Below are 10,269 nucleotides of genomic sequence, written 5' to 3'. Positions count from 1 at the left end.
TATGTATAATTATTAATTCGACATTCTCGTCCGGACGATAGCTTCATCTACCCATGACATGAGCATAAAACAAACCCACGCTAGGCGAGGGGACTGTGCCATTCAGACGTAGTTCTTTGGGCTGGAGGGACCATCCTCTCGCTTATCGTCCCAAATATGGTTAGCGACAAGTCTGGGGTTCCGGCGAGTGGTTTCCTCCTACGACACTCTCACCCCATCAGCGGCAGTTCGAAATCCGGCCAGCGCCAACCTTGCAACGTTCGGGCCGAAGGATCAAGGCTTCGGGAGCACTGACGTCCACAGCCACGGTGAAGGGAAGCTCGGACTGCCCTTCATGAAGCTGCAGCCTAGCGCTGATGCAACCCCGCCGTGATCTTTTGCGACGTCACCTTGTCAACACTTCTTCGTTTGCAACTGAACACTCATGGAAGACATTGTTTACAAGCTTCGCGGCATACCGAGCGTCTGGAATGGCGGCAAAGTTACCGAGAGCGACGTGCGAACTCTCGTCACCGAAGCCTGGCCGCAATGCCAGGAACGCAGCATCGACGTGCGCAATTTGGAAGCGGACCCGCGAAGCCCCGAGCTGATGGTCGCGACGCTGGCTTTGGTAAATCCACTCTCACCATGCGAAATCTCGACTACTGTGAGAGATGAGGCTGAAGAGCCGCACGCCCTGCGGCTGAGCCTTAAGCTCCAGCCTGTCGAGAAGCAGGGAGCTTGCCTTCAAAACCTGTCCTACCCCGACCAAAACTACCGCGAGGCCGAAATCGAGCTTGCAGATGGTACCTGCGACTGGATCCTCGGCCACGATGGCTTCCGCAAATGGGACAACGCCCCGGGAAAGCTGCTCTGGATCTGCGGTCCCTCCGGCGCCGGCAAATCGACTGTGATGAAACGCATTACACAGCACCTCAAGAACTCCGACAGCCGACTTGTTCTGTCTTACTTTTTCGACGGCCGAACCTCGTCAATCCACAGTTCCCCCCAAGGATGCTACCGCCACCTACTTTCTCAAGTGCTGCCGTACGAACCCATGTACCTTGCAGAACTGTCCCGGGTGTGTAAAATGATCAGCTTGGAAAAAGATCCGGGTGGATCAACAACCGACCTCTTGCGCCAGCAATTTATGCGTTTCCTCCCGGGTATTGCCAGCCAAACACCCCTTACCATCCTCATCGATGGCCTTGACGAAGCTGGCGCTATGAAGATGGCGAGCGAATTCCGTGCTCTGTGGTCTTCGCCTCGCAGGTCCAATGTCGATCTGAAAGTCTGCATCTCGTGTCATGATCCGGCGCTCTGGGCCTCCGATGGCGACCTCGAGGCAGATGTGGAAATGCACAATCGTGACGACATCCGGAAGTTCGTGCATCTAAGGCTGGGTGAGGAAGAGGAACCTGACTGGATCAAGCTTGAAGAGCACATCCAGCAGAAGGCCGCTGGCAATTTTCAGTGGGCGCGCCTTGTGGCAACCGAAATGGCCCGGCTAAAGAGAGACGGTTGTGACCTTCCGGCTCTTGAACGGAGACTGAAAACCATCCCCGGCGATCTTACCCAGCTTTATCAACGCTTGATGGAGGACGTCGATGCCGAGGAGACCCCCAGAGTGATACAAATGTTCCACTGGCTCTGCTTCGTGAAAAGGCCTTTCTCCATCGCAGAGCTCCAGGACGCACGTGATTCTTCTGGCCAAATTCTGAAGGTCCTAGATTCATCCGACATGGAAAGATACATTGAAGAAAGTTCAAGGGGCCTTATGGAAGTCAAGACACGATTATTGCCCGACGCGTCTCGTTTGGAACGCATCCGATTCGTTCACTCCTCTGTCCCACACTACCTCCTGAATGGCGGCCTCCAGCATCTCGCCGGTGGTGAACTCAAGCCCTTGAGCGACTTGACCCACCGTCATATCATGGGAATTTGCTTGAACTACCTGAGAAAGCATAGACTTGTTGAAGAGACGCGAGAAAGATCAGCGGCTGCCGAGATGTTACTGGGCATCGATGCCTTGCTTAAATCTGAAAACAACTGGGCAAGCGACGATGTTCTCCGCGTGTCCAAGGATATCGAGATGGCCGCCAAAACGTGGAACCTCGACCTTCAATCAGATCACGACCTGGGCTCCATCAACACCCTCTCATTCCCAAAAGCAAGGTCATATCTAAAGGAGGCATTCTCATGGCTCGCCAGCAGCATAGCCCGACAGACTATGGAGCAATATCCTTTCGCTAACTACGTCATTTCGGCCCTGAATTCTCACTTCAGAGCGGTTGATGGTACTGGCCTTCCTGTTGTCAGCCTCGTCGACACATCTTTTTGGTCTCCTGAATCTAGCTTCTTCGAAGCATGGCGTTACCTCAGCATTGTTCTGCATCCTTATAACAAGCTTTCCGGCTGTTTCGACACATCCAACACAATAGACCGCCCAATCGGCGGAACAACGCCCCTCCACTATATTGCCCAGCACTCGTTCCTCTCCTCCCTCCAACCCGCCCTCAAGAATCATTCGACTTCCCACCTCTCCCTCCACAACGCTGCAGGTCACACGCCACTCACCACCGCAATAACCGCCCGCAACTACACCGTTGCCAACACCCTCCTCTCCAGCTCCAACATCGATCCCAACATTCCAGATACCACCAGCAACCGCCAAACCCCGTTGATCCACGCTATCCTCTGCTACAGCCCAACAACTAACGATGAGGCCTACAATTCCCTCCTCACAACCCTCATAGCACACCCTGCCACGATCCATTCCCATCGTGACGCCAACAATCGCACCCCGCTCATCCACGCGGCTTCCCACGCCCATCTCCTCGCCATCCACCTTCTCCTAGCCCAGCCAGCCGAGGCCGCCGCCCTCTTCGCCCACGACAACGACCTCCGCACCGCTTTCTCGCACGCCGCCCAAGCCGGCTCCGCTCCCGCTTTCGCAGCCATTTCGGACACCGCCACCACCACCGCTACCCACCCTAAAGACGGAATTGCGGCCATCGTCGACGAGCCGGACGCCTCCGGCCGCACGCCGCTGAGCTACGCTGCCGAGGCCGGGGCCGCCGCCATCGTCGAGGCACTGCTAGCCCAGGGCGCGCGGGTCGGCATGGTGGACGCGCAGGGCATGACGGCGTTGGATCATGCGGTTCGCGCGAGGAGAAAGGGCACCGCGCAGGTGGTGGGGTTGCTGTTGGGTGCGAGGGAGGCGACGGCGCCGGCGAACACGGACGAGACGAGACTTGGCGTTGCAATGGAACCGAGGGAGGTGTTGGCGTGGGCGATAGACAGGGGCCAGGTCAGGCTTCTGCAGAGCGTGCTGGAGGATAGTAGCGAGACGTATTTGGATTCTCGAACGTTGGGGAAGGTGAGGGCGATGGTGGGGGTAGAAGAGAGGGAGGCGGCAGTGGTTGGGGGATTGGAGTATGGGGAGGATGATGGTGGAGATGGAGCTGCGAGGGTTTGGATCAGGGACCATTTGGGGAGTATGGAAACAAAGATGGACAATTTAAGCGAGATTAAGAGATTGATGGAAGAGCGGAAGAAGAAGAAAGAAGAAGAGAGGAAGAGAGAGGAGAAGGCAAACGCCGTAGTGGAAGTAATGAGGATTAGCTCGAAGCTCTGAGTGGGACTCAGCGAAATGCGAGTTCCAGTAAACCACAAGCAACTCTCGTCCACAAGCCGCGAATTACCACTGTGTCAAGACCCTTGCCGATGAGAATATTGAAATACAAGTTTCCTCTCTCTGTTATACAACTTCCACGCCACCCAGGAAGAATCTATACGCACATAGGTATCACAATCTAAAATATAGCAACCGATCAAGCGAAAAGACCCGTATGCATGCGCACAAAAACACCGCCCTCTTTCCACCTACACCCACCAGTCCTTTCCCAAAAATGACGCAGCGAAAACTAACCATCGTAATTGCGTGCCCAATGTCATGATGCCTACAATAAAGAGAGAAATTTGTGCCATGGAAGTGAACGTGGGGACTCCTGGAGAAAGTACAAAATGTGGAAGCAAACATCCGGCAACACCAGGAAAATGCCCAAAAGCAGGAGAAAAATGCTGATGACAACCGGAACTTTTCTTCTGGCGCATCCGTGAAAAAGAAGATTCCCCGCCGCGGCATCGTCCAAAATAACGTCCCATATGCACCAAACCCCCTGCGAAAAGCAAAAGGACGCAGGCGTTATGACAAAGAAAAGGCGTTGGGTGTGTCCGTGTGTGTAATAATTTGTAGGAGTCTGAGAAAGATGAAAGAGAAGAGCCTCTATCTCCTTAAGCTCTCCACATCACTTCTTCGTCGATCGGCATGGGCGTCAGGCTCCTCTCCAGATCCTCATGCAAATGTTCCTCGTCATCTCTTGATGACGAATAGCTCACGGAAGACGTCATCGTGGTCGGAGTCGTGGGTTCGGGCGGGGACATGTTGATGACATCCTCTGGGAACTCGTTCGTGGCGGATTGCACAAGCAGTTGAGGAAGCGGGGGCGGGGCCGACCCGTCGGATGATTCGCCTTCCGCTGTCGCTGAACTATCCTTCAGCTTGCTCAATCTTTCAGCCCGTAACTCCTCCCTTTGGCGCATGACTTCCTTCTCGTGCTCGATGGCCCTGGTTCTGCGGTCTTCGACGTCTTTTCTCCGAACCACCTTCTTTAGCGCCTCACTGGCCTGGATTAGGCCGTCGATGCTGATGGCATGATTCGTCATCTGCTGATTGATGTAGTGGTACACGGCACCTGGGTTGTCGCACTCAATCAGGGCCTTCTCGTTCAGCTTGAGCAGTGCAAGTGCAACCTGGAACAGGAAGGTCGAACCGTCGTGCATGCACAGAACGACATCCCAGACTCGATAAAGTGCCTCGGCAGAGAGGCAGTCCGTAAAGACAGAGAGGAACCACTGGAAGGTGAGCGCTTCGAGCTCGATGCTGAGTTCGTCAAAGTGCGCAGAGAGCTTGGGAAGAATCTCGGCCACGTATTGCCGGAGAACGATCTGGTCAGCTCGCGAAGCCAAGAGCGAGTGGTCGTAGTAACTCTCGGGCAGTATGGACTCGATCATGGTTGTAAGCATCCAGAAGGCATCCTCGGCGGTCGGCATGATCAGGAGAAGGCATGCGGTAATCAGGTTCATGCCCTGGCAATATCCAACGGCGGGGTTGCGACGAGCGTATGCAATGAGGACCTCATTCAGTTTCTGGACACCAGGGCCACGGCGGAAAAAGATGTTGTCGGTCAAGGTTCTGTGGATGTCCATCTGAATCTGGGAAACTACAACTGGATCGTCAATCCCGTTGGCTACCAGGTCCTCGTAGTATCCCGGAATCCTCATGGCGGCGGCCCCGCTGCATTCTGCCCAGATCTTGGCACGGTAGCTGACGGGGATGCCTCCCAAGACGAGGTTCTTGAACTCTTTCCACTTCGCTCTTCCAATCTTACCCTTGTTGCCCAGCCCAGCAGTTCCGATGATCTCTCCATCAGTGAGCAAAGTCTCAGGCATCGTGTTTTTCCCGCGTCCCTCGCTCGCAGCCACAGCATCACCCTCACGCTTCCGTTCCGCTCGCACTTTGCGTAGGAATTCATGCCACCTAACCTGCTTATCGCGCTGGAGCGAGTCATGCAAGTCCGTCAGCTGGTCCAACAGCGCTCTGACAGGATCTGGCTGTGGGCTGCTGAAATCACCCGAGACGGGGCTAGCAGGACCACTGACTGTTGGTTGCGAGATCTCCGCGGCACCTGATTCAACACTGAGAGCTGGCTCAAGGTTGTTACTGACGGTTGGGAACGATGCGTTGTTCTGGACCGTCACCTGGGACGTCTTGGGTGTTTCTTCAATATCGACTGTGGTCATGGGCGCGGCAACAGGTGTATGCGACAGCAATTCAGTTGGGAACGTGGCAATCTTGAGATAATCTTGCCAGCTACGTTTCGCCGACTGAGATTCCTCTGTTTGCGAGAGGACGCTTTCGGACCGCGGAAGCGTGATTTCCTCTTCCAAGACTTCGGCCGGTGCCTCCTCATCACTATTTCTGGAGCCGAGCATTGCCCGCGCGGCGCCAAGAGACTCGCTTTTCGCATGTGGCTTTCTCTTCTGCAGCGCGGCAGCGGCAGCCTGCGCCTGTCTCTTCTTTCGTCGTTGATCATAGATAAAGCCAAATGAATCCGTGAGGAACTCAGAATCACGCCCGTAATAATTGTGCGGCATCAAGGTCGGTGGTCTTGTTTCCTCCGGCAGGATCATGTCCATTTCAACAGGACCAAGATTGGTGACGGAGCGATTGGTTGGCGGGCTAGAGCCTTGTGGATTCGATGTGGTGTTGCGTAAACTGTCCGGTGGGCCATTCTTCTTGATCGTCCCAGTTGGCCCTAACGAGGTCCTTGACCCACGGCCTTTTGCTCTTGTCTTTGGATCGGTCTTGGACGAATCCATAGAAGCTGTGCGCTGCGACCGCTCAAGGTCCGTCCCGTTGGCAGAGGCCCTGCCTCTTAAAGTGCCAACTTTGTCCGTCTCGCGGGTCGATTGATTGTTCCCAGCCACCAACCTCAACGCCCATGATGCAACAGAGCCCGAAGATTTTCGAGAAGAAATGGATGCAGCCTCGTCCCCACTTTCCAATTTCTTGAGGTGGTCGACGGCTTTGGAGACACCCTGGGGTGGAGGCGCGAACAAGTCGCTGCTGAGACGTTTTCGCTGAGCGCCGCTGGACGCCCTGGAGCGGGTCTGAATGTCCTCGTCATACGCACTCGTGACACTCGGGGTGTGGCTCCTTCTCTTGTTGGCCAGCGATCCAGTCCAGATGTAGCTCTTCCAGCCCTTGGTCGACTTGGTGGTGGCGAGATCGGCAGAATTAACGGAGTGATCGTCGCTGAGCGCCGGGAAAGCGGTCAGCGAAGCGTCATCCTCCTGCATCAACTCGCGGTCACCGTCATTCTCGTCGCTCATCGCGCGAGCAAGATGCTTGTCAATGGGATCCTCGGGGTGCACGCCGTCGAAGTCGACGAGGCTTTGCCTCTTGGCCTTCCTGCCTCTGTCGGCGGCATCGCCCGTGCCATTCGGTGTGGGGCCCCGCTCGAGCAGCTTCAAACGCTCGTCGATGTCCAGGTTCGAGACCTCGCACTCTTGCAGCATTTTCCGAAGGATTCTTTCCCGCTCCTCGGCCTTTCTTCGCAGCGCCGTTATCTGGGCGTCGCGCTGGGCTAGATCTTGCGCCAACTGCTTAACCATGCTGACGGGCCCCGACCTGGCCAGCATCCGCTCGATCTGGTCATCGCTCGCATGATGTAGGTTTCCAGGCACGCTGCGCACGTCCTGCGGGGTGTCGTCGAAGAGGGCGGAGCGGTCGTCGGACGAGGGCACGGTTGCGAGCAGGCTTCCGACTATCGACTGCACGGGCTTCGAGGATTTGCGGACGGTGGGCGGGTCTGGAAGGCCAGTATCGTCGTGGGGGAGCTGGGGCGACTGCGGCTGCGACAGCTCCGTCTCGCTGAAGCGGGCGGCGATGGGCGAAGCTTCGGGGGACGGCGACAGCGAGGGGAAGGAGGTCAGGCTCTTGTCCGACGGGGTTGGGGCGCCGGATCTCGCGAGCGAGGCGTGCGAGGCCGTCTTGCGCGGCTTGGTGCGTCTGGCGGTCGCTCCCGAGCCAGACTTGCGGCTGCTCGAGGAAGCAGAATGCGTCGACGACGCGCGCCGGGCGCGGGCGTCGTCATTACCGGGCTCCATGGACGGGGCACAGCGGCAGCATCGAAAACGGTGTCAAGCGGGCGGCGGTGTGGGCGTGGTGGAGGAATTTATTCGAGGGTGCGGACGGGTATGCACTCTGCGTCATTCGGGCCAGGATGTCTGGGCCGGGCGGTGGAGTTTGTTTCGGCAACGGTGCTACGTGGAAAACCGCGCAGTGAGCTGGCGTTTCGAGACGCAGCGCAGCGGGGCCTGGTGCGCTGAAGAAAGAATTGCTTGCAAGGGCAGGCTCGAGGGAATGCGCATGTAAACAGGCGGCGCCCTGGGCAGCATCCGCGGCCGTGATCGCCCTGACAGCCCGCGCCCAACCTAGGCCGCGCCCCATGCCTCAGGCCCGGCTCCGAAGCAGCCCGGCCTCCTCGGCTGCTCCCCGCACAATCTAGGTACTTAAGCCTTACCGCGCGATCGCGGACCCTGTGACTGCCCGTGTGGGCCATGTCGCTCACCGACGACGCCGCGGCGGCGCAAGCCATCCACGCGCTGGACGCCCTAACGCCCGACCAGCGCGCCGCCCAAGCCGACCTCGCGCGCATTCTCCACGCCGACACACCCTTCGTCGACGTCCACGAGCTGTTTGCCCTGGTCGACACGCTGTATTTCCGTGCCACGCTCCGCGCGCGCGTCGAAGTCTCCTGGTCGTCGCGCTTGACTCTGTACGTCCTGTGTTCCTGGCGATCCTTGCCGCTGGCCCATTCATTTCTTCCCAATTTCTTCGCACCCCCCACGCGTTGCATCCTGCTTCACATCTCATTTCACGCCCGTTGTAGCAGCAAGGGCTCCCGCCTCCCTGTTCGCCGCCAAATTTCTGTCCCTCTAACGGCCGCTACTGCTCGATCGGGAAACCGCATAAATTCCCATCACTGACCTCCCGTTTCAATAGTTGCGCTGGCATCTGCGAGCTCGTCAAAAACGCCCAGGGGAAATACACGCGCATCCGCCTCAAGCTGTCCGAGCCGCTGCTCAAATTTCGCCCGCGCTCCGACACGGTCAATACCCTGCTGCACGAGGCCATCCATGCCTACTTCTTCGTCACCTCGTTCTGGCACCACTCCCGCGACGACAAGTCCGGGCACGGTGCTGCGTTTCAAATGCTGGCCTCGGCCATCAATGGGCACGGTGGTTTTGATGTGACCGTCTTCCACGCGTTTCACGATGAGGTTGACAGCTACCGCACTCACGTGTGGTTGTGCGATGGCCCCTGTCGAGCTAGTCCGCCCTACTTCGGGCTCGTCAAGCGCAGCATGAACCGAGCGCCTGGCAAGAGTGACAGCTGGTGGTCCCAGCATCAGCAAGACTGCGGCGGTGCCTTCACCAAAATAGCAGAGCCTGACCTGACCAAGAAGCAGATCGACGCCCTGAGTGTGAAGGAGAGAGCCGGCCGCCAGAAGAACAAAATTGACCGTTGGATCAAGGTTGCTCCCAGCTCTATTGGATCTACCCAAGGGGAACCGCCCTCGACCCATGTGAACCCAACCGCCCGGGACTCCAGTGCTAAACGGGAACGCAGCGATGAGGAAAGCATTCCAACCCCCCAACAAAAGAAAACACTCCTTGCTTGCCCCATTTGCGACGTCCCCGTCACCGAGGACACCGTTAACGACCATCTTGACTCTGTGCACGGGACTGGCTGATCTACATGATCTGAGCCGCTGATCGCCGTTGCACACGATGATCATGCCTACGGAAGGGTCTAGACAACGCTTGCAACCGTTGACGCTTGTGACGGGTGCGAGTCAGTTGACGAAAACTCGATTGAACAACACCGTGAACGAGGGGTGCTGCAGCCCATGGCTAGCGCGAAGAATAGCTGGCAGCGTAGCTATGTCCCAGCTCGTTCTTAGAAAAATAACATATGTGGGGAGTTGAAGCTATCGTCCGGACGAGAATGTGGAATTAAAAACTCTACATACACGTCCGGACGATGGCTTCAACTCCCCATGACATGAGCAAAAAAACAAATTCACGCTAGCCATCGGCTGCGAGAGGGGACTGTACATGCCATCCTTCTTGGGTTCGGAGCCCGGAGTTACTATGAGGAGCCGAATATATTTAAGCGCGTCGCCCTGGTGACCACAGGGCCAATGTAGATCCTCGACTTTGAATCTACAGCGATAGGAAGCATTGATCTTTGCATGGCAATGCTTCCCAAGCAAAGTAGTCTGTCTCTGAGACTAGTGTGTATGTGAGTCTTCGTGTCGTTCATTGCACTATTTGCTACAACGGCCAATTCATCTCAGTATGTGTTGATACTGATTGGTGTCTCTTCCGCCCTAGTACTCCACTACAACCCCCTTGGACACTTATCGGAGCTTATTCGTCGATAAATCAACACCATTTAGTGGTTGAATGTCAGCGAGATGTGATAGAGGGCAAATTTCGTAATGGGGAATGCGCTAAGCCAAATAGATGTGGAAGCAGAAGTAGCAGTGGAGCACCAGGGTGGAAGAGATATATGCCTTTTTAGAAAGGCTAAGCGTGGCGTGACATACATCGATAATCTAATCCCGCTGATTTTGTAGTAGTATATGCTAACATTAC

At 56.5% G+C, this 10,269-nt stretch overlaps 3 protein-coding genes across 3 annotated transcripts; 2 read left to right on the top strand and 1 right to left on the bottom strand.

The window, feature by feature from the left end:
* Positions 1–424: 424 nt before the first annotated feature.
* Positions 425–3,616, top strand: LTHEOB_12524 (uncharacterized protein; the record flags this gene model as incomplete). Its single annotated transcript, XM_035509401.1, has 1 exon — positions 425–3,616. The coding sequence occupies one exon, from the start codon at positions 425–427 to the stop codon at positions 3,614–3,616; it is 3,192 nt and encodes a 1,063-aa protein (XP_035364549.1).
* A 659-nt stretch (positions 3,617–4,275) lies between these two features.
* LTHEOB_12523 (Tbc domain-containing protein) lies at positions 4,276–7,713 on the bottom strand (the record flags this gene model as incomplete). The annotated part of the gene is made up of 1 exon (XM_035509400.1): positions 4,276–7,713. One exon carries the CDS (start codon positions 7,711–7,713, stop codon positions 4,276–4,278), a length of 3,438 nt encoding a protein of 1,145 aa, XP_035364548.1.
* Positions 7,714–8,166: 453 nt separating this feature from the next.
* On the top strand, positions 8,167–9,362 carry LTHEOB_12522 (Sprt-like domain-containing protein spartan; the record flags this gene model as incomplete). The annotated part of the gene is made up of 2 exons (XM_035509399.1): positions 8,167–8,384; positions 8,612–9,362. The coding sequence occupies 2 exons, from the start codon at positions 8,167–8,169 to the stop codon at positions 9,360–9,362; spliced, it is 969 nt and encodes a 322-aa protein (XP_035364547.1).
* Positions 9,363–10,269: the final 907 nt, after the last annotated feature.

This window comes from Lasiodiplodia theobromae (assembly GCF_012971845.1).
Source record: "Lasiodiplodia theobromae strain AM2As chromosome Unknown scaffold_65, whole genome shotgun sequence".
NCBI lineage: Eukaryota > Fungi > Ascomycota > Dothideomycetes > Botryosphaeriales > Botryosphaeriaceae > Lasiodiplodia > Lasiodiplodia theobromae.
The sequence above is the reverse complement of the archived record's forward strand: the minus strand, read 5'-3'. Positions and strand labels throughout refer to the sequence as shown.